The sequence below is a fragment of the Rosa rugosa genome, chromosome 6 (genome assembly GCF_958449725.1).
Source record: "Rosa rugosa chromosome 6, drRosRugo1.1, whole genome shotgun sequence".
NCBI classification, from domain to species: Eukaryota; Viridiplantae; Streptophyta; class Magnoliopsida; order Rosales; family Rosaceae; genus Rosa; species Rosa rugosa.
Window position 1 is genome coordinate 10,385,154 of NC_084825.1, and position 21,724 is coordinate 10,406,877.

Genomic DNA, 21,724 nt, shown 5'->3' on the forward strand with positions numbered 1-21,724 from the left:
TATTGGGATATGTTTTGGGATTCTCACTATCAAGGTTTGAAATATTTGTAGATATATATTCCTCGATATATACTTTTTTTACGAGAGTACTATTCCGAACAAATACTCTTCATTATCGATATATCGGAGATATACTGTATCTGTTGATATGCCCTTAATTTGGACTGCGGATATCTCTCACAACCGAATCAGTGTTGAACTGTTGATATATCCTTTACTTGGACTGCCGATATCTTTGGGGATTATCTTAGCCGGGGGTGGAAATTTGAGGAAAAAGGCGAAAGAACTAGATTTATTACAGTTAGCACACTTTGATTCTGTTAACATGTCTTAATTTTCTTGACTTCTCTCTTATTTGTTGTTTACATTTGTTTACATCAAACCAATGCAACTAAGTAGCATAATGAAATGGACTTTTTTGCCAAGAACTCCATTGACAGAAGAATTGAGGATACAAATTACTTGAAGACCAAGGCGAAAACCAAAACATTTTATTAAATCAAGAGTCTCCTACCTAACTAACATACATTAGCACTTGAGAGAAAAGGGGTCTGTGGTGGCCATTCTACAGTAACTCGCCACTCATTCAGGACCCCATGTCATAAACATAGTATGTGTTGCATAAAATATGAAGAACAAAAAAACCTAGATTTACATAGACAAAAACTATACAGCAGTTGGACTACAAGTCAGGTTGCTCGGTTTTCAATGGTCCACCCGATGAGGATGCACAACTCCCATTTTGAAGGTACAGGCTATTGGCCACCATAGAATCACTAACCAAACCAACCCCTACATCCACATTATCAAAGTCGAGTGTGCGTTTTCGTGTGCTGAAAAAGGAAACCATGCATTAGATGAAATCATTAATTTGGTAAAACACTTTGGTTTGAATCATCATTGTGCTGAAAGCATACCCATTCAAGCGGTTGTTAATGGCTGTCAGATCTTTTGAAGGGCTCTGATACGCATGAGTACTCTCCCCAACACAAGCATAATAGCTCTTTGAGCTATGTGAGATTAAGGCATCCATCTGTAGCAGGGTCATAGTTAGCCTTGGAATAAATAAATTCAACAGTACAGTTCCCAGCAAAAATGAATTAAAATGTACTGCAAAGACATTGAGGACTTCTGAGTACATTATCAAGGATCAGGATCTAAAAAAACTTGAAGAATACAGTCACAGGACACGTGATACTTAGTTAACATCACATATTTACCTCGTGAAGATTAGCTAACGCGTAACCAAACTTCATAACAACCAGTAGAAGAATATTATTGTGTCAAAATTTGAGAAGGAAAATAGTTATTAAACAATGAGTGTGCAGTGTCAAAGTAGTAAGATAAGAAGAAAGCAACAGTATTAAACTATATTAATGGGATGGTGGTTGAAGCAACAGTATTTGCATCTTACACGTGAAGTGTTTGCATAATTGCTAGTAAGATGAAAATGAAGTGGCTTTTGGTGAATGAATATGTGAACCCCACACAAGTTATGTAGACCTGTTGTTTTTGTTTTGTTTTAGAAATGGATTGTTATCATATTCAAGAAGGAATAAGAGCTGCATCATCAAGATACAGACCTTACAACCGTCATAGCAAAACATAAACAAAGACGGAATCAAGAAAAGGTTAGCGTAATTTCACTTGCATCACCTAAATCAAACTCTATATTAATGTGCAAGTGCATTACATAGATATCTGGTATTTACATCCTGACCAACTGGAACTTGAAAGTGAAAAACCAAAGTTTTGGTCCATAAAAAAATGAGAAATCCCAAGACATAAGTCAATACTCCAAACGCTGATGAAGAGGATCATAGTGAGAATGCATGGAAGCAAAATATAAAACAAGATCCTATCAAAATAGCAAAAAAGCTAAAGAGAATACTTTTCCATACTACATGGTGCAGCAGTAGTACGTAATTCCGTTAAAGAATAAATATACTGGGTATGTACTAAAACAATTAGTGTCATGTGGTTCCTGGTTTATTAATGAATAAAATAAAATAAAAAAAGGAAAACGTGTATGTAGTTCAAAAACCCAAAAGATGCACAACAGAATTGCAATAGTTAACCCACTTTATAATCAACATACCGTATATGTGAAACAGGAAAAAGAAAATCAGAAACCTAAACAAGTACCTTTGATGATCGCAATGGAGATACATATACATTGTGTGCTGCAGATACTTTCTTTGGAGACATATCAGGGAGACTTGGAAAGGTGGATACTTTAGGTGATCCTGGACATTGAGCTAATTGCCAATGAAAACAATATGGGACTTATTAGGGAGTTCTAGCACGAGTGTTACAAGAGGAACAAACACAATGCGAAAAACTAGACATCAGTTTTGACAGAATCATACCATCATTGTTGTTGTTAGCTTCAGGAACTACATTGGCTCTTGTAGTTGTAACAGCTGGCCCAAGCTCAACAAGCAGGGTCTTGACAGAAGGAATGAATACTTCATTGTAAAATCTAATGATATCTACGTGTTCCTGTCCAGGCCGCTGGTTCCAGAACATGTGAAGGGATAGGAACTTAGTATTCAACTAGAAATATAATTTGATAGGGATCTAACTAGGAAACAGCTATAAGAGTAAAGATTAGGCATCATACCCCATTGCGTCTAGCTGATGACCAGTCAACAAAGACACTTCGAAAAACTTGTGGTTTGCATTGTGGTTGCTTCCTGTAGTTGTGTATGATTTCCCTAAATGTAAGACTTAGTTGAGAAATCTGCATCCAGAAAACAATTGATGAGTGTACGTAAAGATTAAAATTATGTAACAGCAGCCTAGAAAACTCGTCAGAAGTCACATCATACCTTGGCAACCCCGTAAAAACAACAAAGGATAATTTGGTCAATATGGCGGTTAAAAAAGAGAGATGTCCGCTGAACAAGTATTTGTTGGAAGAGGCGATAAACATTCTCCCTGATTTGCTGAGACAATTGCAACCTTTCGACCATACCATTAATTCTTACAGCAGCCAGCTTGATGATCTATGATACAAGAAATTCACATAGGTATAAAGCAAAAGATAAATCCCGATAAATCAAAATTATAAGGTCAATGTAAGTACAATCAGATCCTCGATGGCATGAACTAGTATCTCTACCACAAATCCTCTTCAGTGACATATAAGTCATGAACAGGCCTCAAAACTTTTAACCATACGTAATATGTCAACCGGGCAGATTTTCTGAGATTTATTACACCCACACACACAAAAAAAAAAAAGGCGATGGAACACTGTCTCGCACCTTATTAAAGAAAATACTAACTCCAGTTTCTGCACATGTTTCCCCTCCACCTCCTGGATTTGGTCGTGTTGGACTGCACAAAAAAATTTCAGACATAGAATTCCATGAGGAAAGAAATGAAACTGGAAGGAATTGCATTTACGACTTCCTGGGACAAGAAATTGATACCTTGCAAAAGCAGATTGTAGAGGTGGCGGTGGCAGCTTTGATTTAAGGTTACTTAAGGCCAGGAGACGATCCTTCACTGGAGAAGTAAAGGAATTTCGCTCTAGTAAGACACCCCTATATTCTGTGCAGGGTCTCTTCGGAGACCTGAGATCTCCATTCTGACCTGAAAAGTTACAGTACAAAGAATTCACCACTTGAGCATATTACTATATCATGAGCCACGAAGTGGATAGAAATTTATTTCCAATGACCATGGACTTACACATCCCAAATACAACGTCAGGGCATTAGTACTTCAGATTGTAATATGTATATATCAAAAAAATAATAAAATAAACAATACCTGGGGAAGTCTCATGCTTCTGTAAAGAAGCTACTGGAGGCAACCCTCCACAAGAGAAGTTGATATGCAAAGCTATTGCATCCAAAGATGGCATTGGTTCTGCTAATAACCCGAGACGGTTGATTTCAGCCGAGAAGGCAGGCCTAGCAACTGTCAAAGAATTGTACATTGAGGAACCCTTCTCCCATACCATGCTCTCCAAAAGTCGTTCTTCCAATGAATTTAGATGTCGTCTCAATTCTCTTGGTAGAGATTCTTCATGTCTAATGAAGCTCTCTATCACCTTGCTAAGATCAAAAGCTGTAATGCCTGTCCTTTCTAGTACGGCAGGAAACAACATTGTGACCGTCTTATGTGTTGCCAGGACTAACTCAGCAGAGCATGCTAGCATGCATCTATGGAACCTCTCATTTGTTAATAAAGAGGTCAAATTAGTAGCATGCAAAACTTGAGCCTCTGCCCTACACATTGCTTCCAAAACTCTATAATAAAGCTTGAGTGCTTCCAGTCTTCGTTGTTCTGCCCACACATTGTCCATGAGGTTAGCACTTTGCAGACTACCAGTTACACATCGCTCCCCCAAAGCACTACTTGGAAATATGGCCTCAAGTATTATTTGCGCCCTGCGTATCACATCATTACTAACGTTCCTATCACATGATGCCAGAAAACCCTCGAGCTCGGGTGAGGGTTTTGATGGAAGTGGGGAAATAAAGGTCCTAAGCCACTTTGCAGTTGTCATTGCAGTGCTCACAGGTGTAGCTGCCATCTTTGAATTAACACCACCATTAACATGCGAAGCTGGAGAGCGATGGGGAGAGAGTGGACTTGTAATTGTCTTTGTTGGGGAGGCCACTGAATCAAATTTCCTCTAACATAATAGTACAAATAAGATTATCAACAAATTTTCTATAAACAAAACAACAGCATTGGAAACAGAAAGAACATCTGACAACACATATGTTCCTGAATAGTGGAATTCATTATTGAGAGCATACCTTCACACCAGATAAATTCAAGGACCCTCCTGACAAGCTCCCTGAACCAAGTAAGCTGTCCTCCTCATTTATAAATACTCTCTCATCCAGTTCACCCTTATTCCGAATTGCATCATCATGATCTTTTTCTAGAATATCTAAACTGGATGACAAAGAAGGTTCATCCAGAAGTCCTTCAAAATAGGTCAAACCATCTGCATCAAACAGGATGATACTTCAGAAGAACGTCTTTAGATTTTCTTATCAACCATTGCACAAATGAGGAACTTTTGCAACACACCTGTATCAATATTCTTTAGATTTTCATTTTTACACTCAGATGCCAAACAAGGCTTCTTCTTCAAAAGATCTGATATCAATGTATTAGCCTTTTCCATTGTTTTTCTCAGCTCCTCTTCTGAGGTGTCATAAGTGTTGCAAAGTGATGCAAGCAGGTCCACACCTTTGTTGCCTTTCCTCACTGTATTAGACATTAATCAATGAGCTCCAATGAAGAATTCCAAAATGCACAGCCAAAAAGGGGAAAAGATGGGGAGATCAAAAGTCCAAACAAATTTTCAACTTTTGATATCCTCTTGGAAAATCATAAAAGAAAGAGTGCTAACAAGCCAAGTGGAATATTACCAAAACGCGGTGAATCATGGATTCTAAAGTTTCTGAAGCGAACAGGGACGTGAATAATTAAAATTGCCTGTACAAAGACAGAATCAAGCAGTAAGAAAAAAGGCACCTGTAAAGTAGAGAGCTAAAATAGAGAGAGAACCAGAAATCTCTTTTTCTTAACTGAAATGGAAATCCATTTTATGTCAGCAGTTCAACTATCTGATAGCATCTTAGACTCTAACTAAATAATACAAAAAGACAACTAACCAATATGGAAACCAAGCCGTTTGTGCATGTCACCAGGTCTTTAACTCGCCCAAATACATGTACCCGAAGGGCCAAAAACAGCAGCCATCCAAATCTATGATACTCTGACACATAGCCAGCTCCATTGGTAATGGCTGACTTCTTATCAACAGTTGCATCACTTGTCAAGAAGAATTCCCGGTATGCTTTTTTGAAGTACCTTGAAGCATAAAAATTTTATGATATCATGCTATTAACTCAAATATCTTTTATACATGAAACCAAAACCATGAAGAAACATGTATCAGGTACACAGATAAACCATTTAACAAAACTTCACAAAATACTGCAGTATTACAATATAATCTACAAATCTGAGAGATGAAAATGTCCCTTGGATAAATTCAATGAGTATGAAAATGTAGAATTAATGGAAACTTCTTATCCATACAACTTAAACTCTCTCCTAAATGTATTACAAATCATGAAAAATATATGGATTTGCAATACCGCTGTAAGGTGCTCACGGTAAGCAGAAAGACACCCGTATGGATGCTTACTTAATTCAGACTACCCCATTTAAATTTCATGATACTGCAATTAGATAGACATCTAGATCAATGGTATAACCATAGATTCATCAACTGGGGTGTTGCATTATGTACAACAAGTTTCAACTAGGTAATCAGTTACCCTATAGATATATACTCACTGTTTCACTCAGTTGGTCAAAATTTAAAAGTCTTCAATGAACCAAAATTACCGAAACTGGAAGTTAAATAGTCAGTTTAACACAACCAATATGTCTAAAATTACAGTCAATGTTACGGAGTAACACTCATAATAGTTGCTTATACGGCTACATGGTAGATGACTATATATTCAGCCACTAATTTTTAAAGGATCAGAAGTCCATATGCCAACAACTGAATGTACTCTCTAGAAACCAAGACTGAAACTTGACAAACCACCAAGGGGCATACCTAGACTCGAGTTAATTCTTTAAATTCAAACTAATTTCATGTAACTATAGCACTCAGTGGCAAGCAATTTATGGTAGCACGGTCCTATTTTCAAGAACTCATAACCAAACAAGAAGCATAGTGTTTCACGAGAAAACGCAGCAAAAAAAAATTTTGAGTTAACACCACATTTTTTAAAGTATTTTGGATAGATAAGGATGAAAACCAACAGATTCTGATACAACGAAGCTGCCAAAGAGATTTTTTCTCTTTCCTTTTTAATCACATTTAATTCTAATCTATTTTAAGTCCTAACACCACTGTCAGCCAGTGCCATTACAGCCTCATCAACAATTTTCTATTCCAAGCCACTACCATCAGACCATACTAGTACGCCTAACAGTCTCCCACCAAAGCAATTATTACTATATCTAACATTACCACACACAGACACATATTACTCATGCTTAGTTTTGTATTGGTCCCATCCTAACTGTAGATATTGTACACAAGATTCAGAAAAGCTTAAAAGAAAAGCAGAATATTTTGTAACATAGTAATACATCAAGCGCGATGAGTAAAATAAAGGGCACTTACTTGCTTAAAAGGCTCAAGTACAGAAAATTGGCCTGCAACTCTTTTGCCTACAAATTAAGAACTCAAACTCATGAGTGATCAAGTAAAATACATAAAAGACAGTGTCGTGAAGTAACTGAATCTCTGAAGAATTAATACCTCAAGTTTGCTCTCCCAATCTACACCATACAGATTACTTAAAATTGGGCCGGCCTTAACAATAAACTGTGGAAGCTCCTTAAAGAAATCCACAATGCTGGAAGCAACCGAAAAACAAAATGAGAAGAATTCATGAGCAAGCAACATAAGATACAAGCAAAAACAAAAAAAAAAACAGATTGACAAACAACATACTTCAGTTTAGCAGCTCTCAAAATTTGGATGAGAGAGAATCCATTATCATCAGACCCCTTTTGTGAATTATCTGAACTCTTCTCACTCAATGTTTTCACCGAGAACAAAACAAACGAAAACCAGAACCGTTCTGCTTCTTCAGGCTGCACACAGAAAGGTAGTTAAGTTGCATATTAAACGATACTTTCTTTCATCATGAATCAATAATGTCACTACACAATCAAGAACTGATAAAACATACCGTTCCATTTCCGATAGCTGATAAATTTGATATTAGAACATGTTTCGTTTCTATCAGCAGCTTAATAGCTTGCGTGAGCGTGTTCTCGTCCAACGACAATCCATTCTGCAAACATCATATATATTCAAGAGAAAGAAATTGTACACTGGAATCATCGAAAGATTAAACTTTAAACACAGTGGCATTACAACAAGATAGACCAGCTGGGCTAGTCTGATCACAGTAAAAAAAAAAAAAAAAAAACCAACCTTGCACAAATCAGTAAATCGAGCTTTAACAGGGTCCAAATCTCCAGTTCCCGAATTCGAATTGTTGGATGCAGAGACCTCCGGCTTCGTATCTTCCATGTTCAGCACAGCAGGTGGACTCATCTAAACCCTAGCTCAACCAAAAAAACCAAAAACTCAATCCCAAATCCTTAATTTCTACAATTCGCCCCAAAAAGAAGCGAAATTTTCGAAACCCAGACACAAATCACTCAATTTCTTCACCGAAATTCAAGTTCCAAAAAAAAAAAAAATCAATTTCCGTGGGAATTAAACCTAAACACCCACCCCACCCACGAAAAAGCACAAAATGCGTGATGGCGAAAACCGGAGCCAACAATTGAAGCCTTCACAAAACGAAGAGAAATTTTTTTAAAAAAAGCTTACGAATTTTCGTCGGCACAGATCTGCGTGATATTTCAGTGTGAGAAAAGGGGGGGGGAGTAGATCCGGCGAGGCCCAATAACAAAAACGACGGCGTTTTGGGGGGATCGGAATCGAAACAGAGGGAAGCAGAGAGCTCTTTTTTCAGTCTTTGGGAAACCCTATCTCTCTCTCTCTCTCTCTCTCTCTAATTTTTTTGGTTTGGTGTTGAGGGCCTCTTTTTGGGGGAAAACCCTGGACTGTTGTCTCGCGCGGGAAAAACAACATGCCATGTCACCATGACTCACATGCATACATACATAGAGGGCGAATCGGGGGAGGACACGTCATGCGGGTTAGGTGTTTTTTACCGCCAAAATTTCTCGCCGTTACGACTGGACGAGATTAGCAATGAATTCCGTTTGCCGCCGTTACGGCGTGGGTGACGGAACCTTTTTTGGATTCTCTCTCTCTCTCGGTAACAGCAGAACTGCCCACATGTGGGAAGAGAGTCGGGGCCCATTGGGTTTCCGTGTCGTTTTTCGACATCTAAATGTCGTTTTCAGCTTTAGTGGGCCCGCGCCCACAGCCCCATAGCCCTAAAGTTTTTTTTTTTTCTTTCTCTCTCTCTCTCTCTCTTTTTTTCCTTAAAAGGAATCTTCTCTTTTTTGTTTTTTTTTTTTGGGATCTTGACCAAATGCACCAAAATTGGCCAAATTTATCCCACTTACCCCAGCAACAGATTTTTATTCCCACTAACCCAATTTAAGGAGAAATAACAAATTTACCCTCAGCCTAATTAAATAATTACACAGATGCCACTCCACTCCTCTCTCTCCATCACCGACGCCATCTCTCTCTTTCTCTCTCTCTCCTCCGCGCCCTCTCTCTCTCCTTTCTTTCACCGGTGATGGTAGTGTAGGGTTGAAGATCAAATCCCTGCACGAAGCTTTGTTCCAGCCTCTGGCTCATATTTCTCTCTCAGATATCTCTCCAGTACTGAACCTCAGCCATGTACGATAGGGATCCATGGGGCGGCCCGCTGGAGATCAACACGGCGGACTCGGCCACCGACGACGACCGCAGCCGGAACCTGCAGGACCTCGACCGGGCGGCGCTGTCGTCTCGGCCGCTCGACGAGACGCAACAGAGCTGGCTGCTGGGCCCCACCGGGGAGCAAAAGAAGAAGAAGTACGTGGATCTGGGATGCGTCATCGTCAGCCGCAAGATCTTTATCTGGACGGTAAGGACACTCCTCCTCTCCGGCTTGCTCGCCGGACTGAATTGCATGCTCTTACCATTTTCGTCTCGGCGGCGGCGGTTCTCCTCGTTCTTTCAGCGCGTGTGTTTCTTTTTTTTGTATATAGAAACTTGACGAGAAGATGTTCAGTGCGTGTGTTTCGCGTGTGTGTGTGTGTGAGATTGGGTTTTTTTAATAAAGACAAGTAGAAAATAGAAATAAACAAGATCTGCTGGTCAACGGGAAAATAGAAACAACAATAGAGGTCAGCTCGGCTTTGCTGTTCGATTTGGGTCCTACTTGATTTGGGCTGCCGACCATCACTTGTTATAACTTGGTCACTTTTACTCGCATGTTTCACTGAAAAGAGACGTGTATTTGTTTCAACACACATGTTATTGAGGGCCAATAGACGACTATTGGGGGGCAATAGACATCTATTGCGGGGCAATAGATGTTTTAAATTGATGTAATCTTTTTTTTTTTTTTCGTTAATTAAAGTTTTATTTGTCTAATTTTAGGAAGATTAATTTTCATTCCGACAAACGAAAGTTCTATTGGGGGGCAATAGTCGTCTATTGGGGGGCAATACATGGCTGATAGTCGTCTATTGGGGGGCAATACATGGCTGATAGTCGTCTATTGGGGGCCAATAGACTATTGGGGGGCAATAGACGTCTATTGCCCCTCTATTAGGGGGCAATAGATGTCTATTGGGGGCAAAAAAACTTTCCGGTGAGATTTTCAGCAAATTCCGGTGGGCGGCAGCCGGTGACCGGAATCCGGCGACCGATGACCGGATTCCGGCGAAAGTTGGCCGGATTCCGGTAAAAGTTGACCGGATTCCTGCGACCGGTGACCGGATTCCGGCGATCGGTGACCGGATTCCGGCGACCAGCGGCCGGTGACAGGCTCCGGCGAAGTCTCCTATGGTTTCTCTCTCTTCCATTTTCTCTATTTCTCTCTCTAAGTAACAAAGGGGTGAGGGGTAAAATGGTATTAAAAAAAAATTAAAAACAAAAAAAAAATCTTAATGGGGTATTAGAGAAGACTCCCTTAGAGTGTATTGGGTAAGAGAGAATTAAAAAAACTTAATGGGGTAAGTGGGAAAAAAATCCCTAGAAATGGGGTAAATAGACAAAACCCCTTTTTTTTTTTTGTCTTAACATTATCTTACCACGTTGGATGGGGAGAAAAGGTTCCCCATTGCCTTCTGCTGCAATCTTCTTCTTTTTTTTCTTTTTTTTTTGGCAAATGTTGACATGGGATTTTATTAGGGGTGGGCGTCCGGACCCGAAAGACCGAAGACCCGACCCGGACCGAGCAAAAAAGCCCGATTCGGTTCGGTTTTAGTATGGAAAATCTCGGTTCGGTGCAAAGCCCGACCCGAATGTATATTTTCGGTTCGGTCTCGGGCTTCAAATATTCGGAGACCGAAAGCCCGACCCGACCCGATTTCTCGCTCTCGTTGCCAAATCGGAAGAGGATGCTACCGTCCGAGCACTCTGTCACAACGCAAATCAAAACGAACATAAATTTCTACCTCTCAATTCATAATCCATTTGTTTCTCGAGAAAATTACACTTACCGGTAGTAGAAATGAGTTCGAATTGTGATGATGACGACGACGATGATGATGAATGCGGAAGCGTCGTCGTCGTTGGCCTTGGCTTTGGAAATCCAAGCGGAGTCCGAGCTCTGAGCTTGTTGTGCAGAAAAGGTCTGGAGGGAAGGAAGGAGGAAGAGAAGGTGAAGCAGCGAGTTTTGAGGAGGCAGACAAAAGGATCACCCATTTTTGGGAGGTTGTATTAATTATAGTTATACTATGCATGCTTTCTATTTTAATATTGCTGACTCTCGGTTTTGTAGTGATTTTGTGGCGATTTGAGACAAGTGAGAGTGAAGGATATTCATATCTGTACAAAGCCATGTCTCCACGTTGTTGCTGCCTCACTTCCCAAGAATTAAAGAAAAGAAAAGCTGCTACAGCTACCAAGGAGAAGAAGAGAAAGGACCGGGTGCAAGGGAGGAAAAGAAAAGAAAGGACAAAAGTTGTCTCCCACCAAGAAAAATTGTCTCCACTTTCTTTGTCTCCACCACCAAGAAAAGTTTCCCATGATGAAATAAATATAAATTTTGCAGATAAAGTATCAAGAGAGTCTTGTGCTCTGGTGGTTGGGAGTAAGGCTGTCGTGTAAGAGGTTGGGGGTTCAAACCTCGCCTCTTACTGAATTTTGTGATATTTTGCATATTACTGGACTGAGAGATGGGAAACTCAATTTTGGGCCCGAAAAGCCCGAAAGACCGAACCGGCCCGTTGGGGATCGGTTTCTGTCGGTTTTCAGTTTTGAAAAAGCCCGAACCGACCCGAACCGATTGATTCGGGTTCGGTCTCGGTCTTACTGATTTTTGGGCCCGGCCCGACCCGAGCCCAGCCCTAGATTTTATTGCCCTTATGACTAGATGCACGGCAGCCTTTTTTTTTTTTTTAATCTGAAAAATACTTCAATTGAAAGCTCAAAAAAGAGCAAAGATACAAAAAAGTAAACACAAGGACTAGTGTGTAAGAGAAAACACAGCAACAAACTGCAACAAAACCGGTCCTAAAGACTGGGATGAAGTCTCAGATAAGGGAGGAGGGTGGCTGAGAAATTGGGAATGAGGTTGTGGATATTTGAGTGACGTTAGAGATTTTTATATAATATTTTAGTCAAATATTTTTGAAATTTATTACTTTTAAGTCTTAACCGGAGATGTATTACATAATACGACATGAATCCGCCTTTAGTCTTAATAGATCATTTTATGGTTCAAGACGTAATGATTCGCAAAGTAAATGTCTTGGGATTGTAACATTCTTACAATCTTGTCCTTACGATTTAAGACTCCTGAAATTAATCCAGACAAGTCAGGCTTTCAAAAAAGCTCGGTTTGGTCGCCTGTTCGATTGACTGATATTACCACTTACCCTTTCAGGGGGCGCTCGACAATAGATTGCTACATAAGATTCAACAATATATTGCCCATGTCGATTGTCTTTTAGGCATAATCCAAGTATCCAACCCTCGTGGGGTATGCCTACATGATCCCATGCATGGTGTTCATGGGTAATTGGGCACTCACTGTTGTGAATTGTGCGATCTTACGTGCCTTGGTTTCTTTCTCTCTAATTGTCATCACTCAATAGTCTTGCGAGGAGTGGTCAACTTTGGTCGTTGATGAATGTGGATCTAGTTTCGAGCCTAGGCGGGGAATAGGTACTGGGTTTAAGACTTCGAGTCAATAGTTTAATCTCTTCATGTTTTTGCTGATTTAACTCAGCAAGTCCCTCAATTAGCTTTGATAGAGTAGACTTGACACAGTTGAGAATTAGTATGTAAGAGAAACTCCAACCCATCCGCCAAATGACAAGTTGGAGGCTCAATGAAAAGAAATGGCAGATGACACCAACTTCAGCAGATCTCCCAAATCTTTCGTGGATCTTGCATACCAAGCCGATCTGCCAAATTCCAAATCTGTCAAATCCCTTTCTACTCACCTTATACTACCAAAATTTGTCGAAAACTGGAGTAAGCAGAATAAAAAGATGTAATCTTGTAGGGAATATCAATTACTTCTTCAGACCCTGATTATCATGGAAATTTGTGAGAACAATAAAGAATCAAGCACATTCCAATTTGAGTAGAAACTTGATTACCAAATTGGAATGAAGATATTCATAAATATAGTTTCTGTAGACAATGAGAGTAACAGCAAACCAAATTGTAGAGTGAAGGGAGATAGTAACCACCAACTGAGATATATCTTCGACCAAGGTCACCTAGAAAATTAGAGAAGATGCCTGAAATAAAGAATCTCAATGTGGGTATGTAACTAGAAACTTGATGATGAAGGATCTCAAACTTTAGCAGCAGAAGGAAGATGTGCTTGATTGAGTGCTTCAAATAAACACATACACCTTGCCCTTTTCTACGATCTTAAATGACCCATTTGTTGGCAAGTTTAGCAAAATGTCATTTGCAACATTAGCCTTCAAATTCAAATTTGACACAAAATTTTTGACATCTCATTGGAGATGTTCTATTATAATTTTGTTATACTACTAGCACACTACTAAAAAAATTTGCTAAGTTATACTTGGAGCAAGTATTGAAGTATTGTGCCCAAAACGATCGTTGTTTAGAAGTTGCCGTATCCCAAAAATTGAAATAAGATTACAGACTTGAAAAACAAGTATTGTGCCCAAGACGATTGTTGTTTAGAAGTTGCCCTATCCCAAAAATTGAAATAAGATTGCAGACTTGAAAAACAAGAATTAAACACGCACAAGTCAGTACTAAAGGTCCCAGCCTTGAGTGCATAGTATGCACAGTCCAACCTTCATTGAAGATCAATTTTGTTTTTTTTTTTTGAAATTTTCGAAGTGAAAGGTAAAGTAGAGACGCTTACGAAAGAAATGAAGTTTTGGTTTAGAAAATCAAATGAATTAGGGGTTAAAAGAGCTTCACCATCAAAAGTGCAACTAAATATTGCTATACTATTTTATAGCAAGACTAACCCAAACATATTGCAACTAAATATTGCCATACTATTTTATAGCAAGACTAACCCAAACATATTGGCCTGTATCGCACAAGGAAAATAAAAAACCAAACATTTTGGCGCTTTAGGATGAATTCAAAATTACCCCCATCACTGTCATATTCTTGCTGGTAAATTCTGCTCTGTTACATCAGCACTCGAGAAAAGAATACGAATAGGAACATTATGACCGATTCATTGTCTAGCGCATAAGTAGAATGGCAATCCAACAGTTTAGAAACCAAATCAGTATTACAAACCCGAATGTCCATCATTATACACCTATAAGTAACACATTTGTTCGGTTCGCCATAATCTACTCATCGAGCCTACAACATCTCTATGGCTTTCATGATCAGTCAATGGATGACAGGCTTCAGAGGATACGCTCTCATCTTCGACCAGTCAAGGCTTGAATCAAGATCCGCATCTAGTTCCCCAACGATGCTTCTGCATTAATAGAAAGATACAGATCATATCAAATACAACGAAATCTGTAAAAGCCAAAATATGAACCAACTTGTTTACAAGAAACCAACCGACAGAAAATACTTGTTTACCAAAAGAAAGGAAAAGAAACCACTCAACAACTCACATGAAACTAATTTACATAAATTAATTTGTTCACACTTACATGTTGTCGCCCCTGATTATATACAATCCCAACACGAGTTGCTGAACACCCTCCTGCCAGTCAGAATGAACAAGTTACCCCAGTGATAGACGGTGGGACAATAAAACCAGATAGGTACGTTTAACTGGCATTATTGCAGAAGTAACCAAATCTACAAGTATCAGACAGCATTAATCTGGAAAACGGAGGATAATTTCAACTGCCAGAAGTATGACTCCAAAATTCCTTTATCTCAGTCCATTCAAGTCATTTTAAAATAAAAAGAATAATAAGGATACAGTAGGAACTTGAAAGCTAGTAACAGTAAAGATGCAAACCTTTGTAGAGAAGACACGTTCATGAGACTCATCAAGAATGATATTAGTAGCCTGGTCAAAGCCTTTCAAGACACCCTGAATTAAAAATCAAATTTGTTAACAGTTACAACTAATTAGATTAAAAAGATGTAAAGGTGCATTGCTGTGAAGTATACCACAATATTGCGTCCATCATTTGTGATAACTGAAATTGTTTCTGCAAATAGAAATGTTTTAACAGTTAGAGAGAGAAGTCTGAAATTTGAAATGCTTAACAAGTAATACTTTTCCAAATAGACTGGGTTAGATTATTTCGTCTATTGGTTGGATTATCTATTTGTCACAAAAAAATGCAAAATGCTTATCCTCGCCTTGAAGGCTTGAACTTGTGACCGTTGGACACAAAAGTTATATTCATGCATAAGAATAAAAATGAGTTAATTGCAATGAAAATAGATAGTCAAGAATTTCCATACGATCAACAAGTGACTCAAGACCAGGGCCACCGGACATATTTCAATTCTGAGGCTTCTTGATAAGCAAAAGTTTCTGCAAGAAAGAGACAGAGAGAAAGAATGTCAGAATCAAAATTGTATACTCAACGAGAAAACATAAAAGATATATATGATAATACCAAAGAATTAATATTCCTCTGTTCAGAATGTTTAGGGGAGACACATAATACCACAAAGAATTGATCATCCCCCGTTTAGAACTTAAGGGCTGGGGTGCGTGAGGACTGGAGATATTCGAAGTCTTTAAGTCAGATCCAGTAAAAGAGTGAATCTTGACCAAATAAAACAGACAGTGCTAGATGCCTCGATATGACAAGCATTTTGAAGGCGATTGTAATTTAAGCCATATGTGCTGGAAACATAAAAAGCATTTCCATACGATATAACATATGTTTGACCAAACACATGAAGCCTAACACCTCCAACCCTGATGTAACCCCACAGTTCCCAAACTCACTACTCTTATCAGTGAACTGCAAGACCCAAAAAACTCCAGAACATTGGTAGCAATTCCCTACACAAAAGGATCAAGAATGAACTACCCAAATATCCATGTTAATCAGAAAATCCAGAGTCCAAGTATGAGGAGCTGGAATAACTTGAGAACAAAAATTAGGAAACATATTCTGGAAAGACAAATTACAGTTTGACAAAAATGAACCTCAATGTTTCTTGAGTTGGGAACAGCTGAAATTGGAAAATGGTCCTGTGAAGGTGACTACTGAGCTTCCTTTATTGATCAATGAAAAGGAGTCCAAAAAACATAAAACTCAAGGGTTCATTCACAATTTGGGCTGCTAGGGAGTTCGACAACATTTCAATGAGGTCAACTGGAGAATGAAGGCTGACTAAGGATGGGCCTGAGGGGGTGGGATAGGTCGATAGCCTATTGCCTGCTAAGTTCAATTTAACTATGTACATATTTTTTTTAAGCGTCCTCTGTTAGGCTATAGCAACTGAACTAGCAGTCTTCTTTTCTGTTCCTGTCAACTTGGCAACTTAACCAATTTGGATTTAATGGAATGGCCTCAATCATGCCGCCTGTAAATGTTTCCAGGAAAACAGGATTTTATGCATAGCTAACTACAAACACCAGCAATGCCACCAGCCTGAAAACGAAGAGGACTGGCGGAGACGGGTTGCGGGACAGGATTCAAACGAAGAGGAAAAAGTAGTCAGATTTCACAAATCGAAGAGGAAATTGCAGAGCGATGAGAGTAGAATGAGAAAAATGAAAGCTTACACAAATCGAAGGAGACTGAGAGAGTGAGACTTTGAGGGAGGTCGTCTCGCTCGTCTGGGTTTTGATATTCTATTACTTGATTTGTAGGATTTGCAATCGAGACGAGGACTACGCGCACTGATTGTTTGGTGACAGGACGAGGACGAGGGAGACCTTTAACGTCTCGCTGGAGACGTGCCGTGATTGTTTGGTGCGGCCGATCCTTCTCCGTTTTTGTTTCTAGGATGGAGACTGAGAGAGTGAGAGTTTGTCAGTTTGAGCCTTTGAGGGAAGAGTCGAAGAGCGGAAGAGATAACATTTTAGGGTTTTGATCGAATGGATAGGAGATTATGAGATAAGATGGAAGGCTCTGATCGCATTTGGAACGCTAACATCACATGAGAATGGGTCTATTTTACATAAATAAGCTCACCACTAATGTCCACTTATACACTAACATCTGTATTTCGGTTCCAAGGTTGTTTTAAAAACAAGGACCGGAACCGAACTGAGAATATGTCTCCAGGAACCGAACCGAAAAAAATGTGTTTACATATGTCGTAGAACCGAACCGAACCGAGACTTTCGGTGCGGTTCCTTCGATTTTACGGTTCCAAATCCCAGCCCTAGCCAATATCATAAATATATGGTGGTGCTATTCACACACCCACTATATTTTTCTATTACTTTAATTCAATTTATTTTTACAAATTACCCTAACTACCCTCCATTGCAATTCTGATTTTTTTTTTCTATTTTGCAAGTTAATTATCGCTAAATTCTAAACCCTTATTTCCCCCAGACGAGGACTTCAAAACCCTTATTTCGCAAGTCAGTCATCGCCAAATTGTAAACCCTTATGTGTTCAAGTTTTGCCTTACTTCCCAAACTCCAAACTGCATGAAATGTAGAGCATGCTCTACCTTAATGTGTTTACTTTGATTCTGAAAAATTTCAAGTTCATTACTGCACAAATGAATTTTTAGTAAATCTCCAAAGTGATATGTTCCTGCCTTAAGGTTCCACTTTAAATTGTGTTAAATTTGGTCTTATTCTAAATTTCTCTTGCTTGAGAACCCCTTAAGTCATACCCCGGGTTTGGGGTGTGACAAATTGGTATCAAATTTCTTAATTTCTCTTTAGATTTAGCATGATCGAGTTGAGTTCTGAGTGATGAGGAAGTTATCAAGGAAATTGAGTGTTTTGTCTTTCTGTTTATGTTTTGTTGCAGATTCGTAGTGCCATTATGTAACAACAATCTTTTGACTGAAGTGCTATTGTATTTTTTTTTATATGCTATTTTGCAACATTTGAGATAGTATTGCATAGGATCTACTTGTTACATACTAAAAATAATGTTCCAAAGTCTAGTGTATTTTTCAGCCTAATGTTTAACTTTTATTTATCAGTGAGTGTTCTTTCAATACAGTTATCTAAAATATATTATGCTAAGAGTTTCATACCATTGATTATGCGTGTGTCTACTAGCCCTTCAGATAAGTCTTGTTCAATTAATTTTGAACTATACTCCAATTTTTTTTTTTTCCAAATTTCCAGACTGCGTCTGAAAATGGTTCATTGCCAATCTATAAGAGATAAGAAACCTTAATAAGCTAGGTGCAATATTGGAACCCCAAACAACAAAGGAGTAAAGCATGAGTCTTACCCCTCCTACTCGTATGAGGACAAACTTTGCAATTTAGATGATAATTGATTCATGATTGATTTGCCAAATAGAAAAAAAGAGAAAAAAAAAAAGAAAAAAAATTAAAACTGCAAGGAAGGGTAATTAGGGTAATTTGTAAAAATAAATTGAATTAAAGTAATAGAAAAATAGAGGGGGTGTGTGAATAGAGAAGATGAGTATGTGAATTGACCACTATAAATATAAGTTGCAACTGATTTACCACAGAACTATTCATTAAAATTTAATGTTATAAGTTTATTTTTATAAATTAAATATTATCTTTATATTATAAAAAATATTATATTATGGAAATATTAAATAGTTGTAACTCATATACCACCGGAAACAATATGTTAAAATTTAGGGCTCTTGACCAAATGTCCAAATTTGGCCCAACAGGAACTCACTTACTCCACTAAAAGATTTGTGTGCCTACTTATCCCATTTAAAAGTAAAAAGACAAGTCTGGCCTCCAAATGATTTCTTAATCATAGAGACTTCGTCGGAAACCTCATATTTATTGGGGAATTGAGAGTAATTTCCCTAAAATTAGACAAATAAAACTTTGATTGAGCAAGAAGATGAAGAGATTACATCAATTCAAAACCTTTTATTGGGGGGGGGGGGGGGGGGGGGAATGACTAATCTCTCTAAACTTAGACATAAAACTAATCCCCCTTAAATTAGACAAATAAAATTTTGATTGAAGAAGAAAATCATGAGAAGATTACATCAATCCAAATCTTTTATTGGATGGCAATAAAAGTTTATTGGGTTTTATTGGAGGCAATAAAAGTCTCCGGTGACCTACGAGATCTTCGATAACATCTTTGAGGACCTCCGGTGGGGTTTTCAGAGAAATCCAGCGACTGGATTTCGGCAAAGTCTTCGATAACTTTTCTCTCTCTAAGTGACAAAGGAAGAGAAGGCCGTTATGTGGGATAGTGCCTGTCCAGCTGCGCCTCGGCCCTGGCGACGGCCTCTGGCCTAGTCGGTGGCTAGTGGGTGAGGCCGAACTGGTGTTTTGTTTCAAGGCTGTGGCTTAGTTTCGAAGGATTGGATCGAAAGGTGTACGGTTTCTCCTTTATAGGTTGAAGGGAGTTGCTGCGTTGGGGAAATGGGCGGGAATAGGAGAGGGAAAGGGAGTTTGCTGGGTCGGAACGGCGTCTGCTGGTGGTCGTTGGTCGGCTAGGATTGATGGCTGGTTCGGGCTTTCGATCAGGTTTCTTCTGCAAATTTTTCAGATGTCGTTTTGCGTTGGGCGGACTGCGACGCTCGATGTTATTGTCCTCGGATGTTTGACGGCGACGGAGGTGTGACGGTGGCCTGACGTCGGTGGTGGGTTGGCGGTTTTGGTGGCGGGGCGATTAAGCTACTGCTTTGGGCCGGGCAGGGTGGATATTTTGCTGGTTTGGTCCTTTGGGCTTGGATGTAGCTAGTGGGCCCGTTTTGGGCTGGAGATGTGGCTTGGGCTCACTTTGTGGACCCGGTCGAAGTTATTATTTGTTCTTTTTATGTTTTTACTGTTTTAAGTTGTATAGTTGTTTTGCGCATTTTGCGAGCAATAAGTCCCTATATGTGTCATGTAGGGCTAGTCAGGCTGTGTGCTTGTATGTGCACTCAAAGTGCCTTGTCTGCCCTATGTCGGCGGCGAGTTCATTGTTTCGTTAAATGGTCGCTACCGCCTAGTGGCAAAGTGAAGCTAATTGTCGTTGGATCTATTCTCCAGCGGCAACATAGTACGAAAGTTGTGCTAGAGCTGGTAATTATGCTACGTTGTAATCGGGTTACATATCGATTCTTTCCGTTATGTCACCGCTATGTCAAAACAAATAGAGTCGTCAGTAGAACGTTCTTTGCTAGTTGGTGCCTAGTTGAATACAGTTATTTTGTAGAGACTCGTGATAATATTTCAGAATGTTCTCTAGATGCTTATTGTAATCAGGGGTTTAGGCTCAAGGTCCCCCCCTTGTATTCAACAGTTTCATTAATCAAGGCTTGAGGGCAGCCGCACCAGCTCTTTATTCAAAAAAAAAAAAAAGGCAAATTAATCCCATAAATAAACAAAAAAATAAAAAGGTATTAGGGGAAAAAATGAGTAATCTTATGGGTAATGGGGTAAGCTTATAATTGGTTTGTAAGTGAGGCTAATGTATCTCAAATTTGTGTACATGGACATTTTCCCTTTTAATAATCACAAATCGAAGGTGTACACTGTACAAAGGTTTAGGGCTTTTAAAAATGTTGATTTGAAGGGGAATTCCATTAATGGAGACATATGAAGATACCAAACCATGATCGAAGACCAAAACACACACTAAACTTGCTTTTGTTTTTGTTTGTGTTGGAATAGAAGGGAAAATAATTCTTCTTTTTTCCCGATGGAGGAGTTAATATTACCAATTTAGCATTGTTGCAACTTGATGAATTTTAAGAACTCTTGAACTCAGTTCCACGATTAAATTTTTGGAACTCACATAGCATATTCTCTATTGCGAAGCTGAAGATGAGTTCATGGATATTGATGATGCACGATCAGATATGATAAACAATTTTCTAATACTCAGGTCCATGAAAGATGAGCATAGGATTATGAAAATAGAATCCGGTAATCTGATTTCTCGCGACTTTCAAGAATACATGATCACCTACTTCAAACTCAACCTGTATCCTCTTCAAATCAGCATAGCTCTTCTGTCTACTCTGTGCTGTTCGGATCCTATCTCGGATAGTAGTGATCTTCTCGGTAGTCTCCTGAACAATCTCAGGACCCAAGAACTCTTTATCTCCAACTTTTGCCCAACAGATAGGAGTTCTACATGGCCTACCATAAAGAACCTCGTATGGAGCCATGCCAATGCTGGAATGGTAACTGTTATTGTAGGCAAACTCTACCAGCGGTAGATGGTCCCGCCAACTTCCTTTGAAGTCCAAAACACAAGCTCTCAACATATCTTCCATCACTTGATTCACTCTCTCAGTCTGCCCATCTGTCTGTGGATGAAAAGCAGTGCTCTATGCTTGTAATCCTCTATATAAATAGGCTCATATTATCAGTGAAATCACAACTCATTCTCCCAATTCTCTCTGCTATTCTCTCTGCATTCTTTTTTCCTAAGACACGTTATCAGCACGAAGCCCTAACCCTGAAATAAATAGG

General features: G+C 39.1%; 2 protein-coding genes across 4 annotated transcripts; both read right to left on the minus strand.

Moving 5' to 3' along the window:
• Positions 1-462: 462 nt before the first annotated feature.
• Positions 463-8,620, minus strand: LOC133714807 (retinoblastoma-related protein). The gene is made up of 19 exons (XM_062141062.1): positions 8,414-8,620; positions 8,009-8,138; positions 7,761-7,865; positions 7,520-7,662; positions 7,325-7,421; positions 7,187-7,233; positions 5,649-5,847; positions 5,403-5,469; positions 5,059-5,238; positions 4,779-4,972; positions 3,781-4,651; positions 3,438-3,600; positions 3,270-3,342; positions 2,832-3,008; positions 2,624-2,743; positions 2,370-2,514; positions 2,146-2,258; positions 918-1,033; positions 463-833 (listed from the first exon to the last, which is right to left on the minus strand). Exons 2-19 carry the CDS (start codon positions 8,129-8,131, stop codon positions 683-685), a joined length of 3,084 nt encoding a protein of 1,027 aa, XP_061997046.1. The 5' UTR covers positions 8,132-8,138; positions 8,414-8,620; the 3' UTR covers positions 463-682.
• Positions 8,621-14,301: 5,681 nt separating this feature from the next.
• On the minus strand, positions 14,302-17,182 carry LOC133717679 (sm-like protein LSM8). 3 transcript variants are annotated; one of them, XM_062144392.1, is made up of 7 exons: positions 16,899-17,182; positions 15,826-16,169; positions 15,617-15,689; positions 15,317-15,357; positions 15,162-15,236; positions 14,845-14,897; positions 14,302-14,660 (listed from the first exon to the last, which is right to left on the minus strand). In XM_062144392.1, the coding sequence occupies exons 3-7, from the start codon at positions 15,651-15,653 to the stop codon at positions 14,570-14,572; spliced, it is 297 nt and encodes a 98-aa protein (XP_062000376.1). In that variant the 5' UTR covers positions 15,654-15,689; positions 15,826-16,169; positions 16,899-17,182; the 3' UTR covers positions 14,302-14,569. The 3 variants fall into 3 exon arrangements, with proteins under 3 accessions (XP_062000376.1, XP_062000374.1, XP_062000375.1); XM_062144390.1 differs by lacking the exon at positions 15,826-16,169 and having other exon boundaries at positions 16,899-17,181; XM_062144391.1 differs by lacking the exon at positions 16,899-17,182 and having other exon boundaries at positions 15,775-16,169.
• Positions 17,183-21,724: the final 4,542 nt, after the last annotated feature.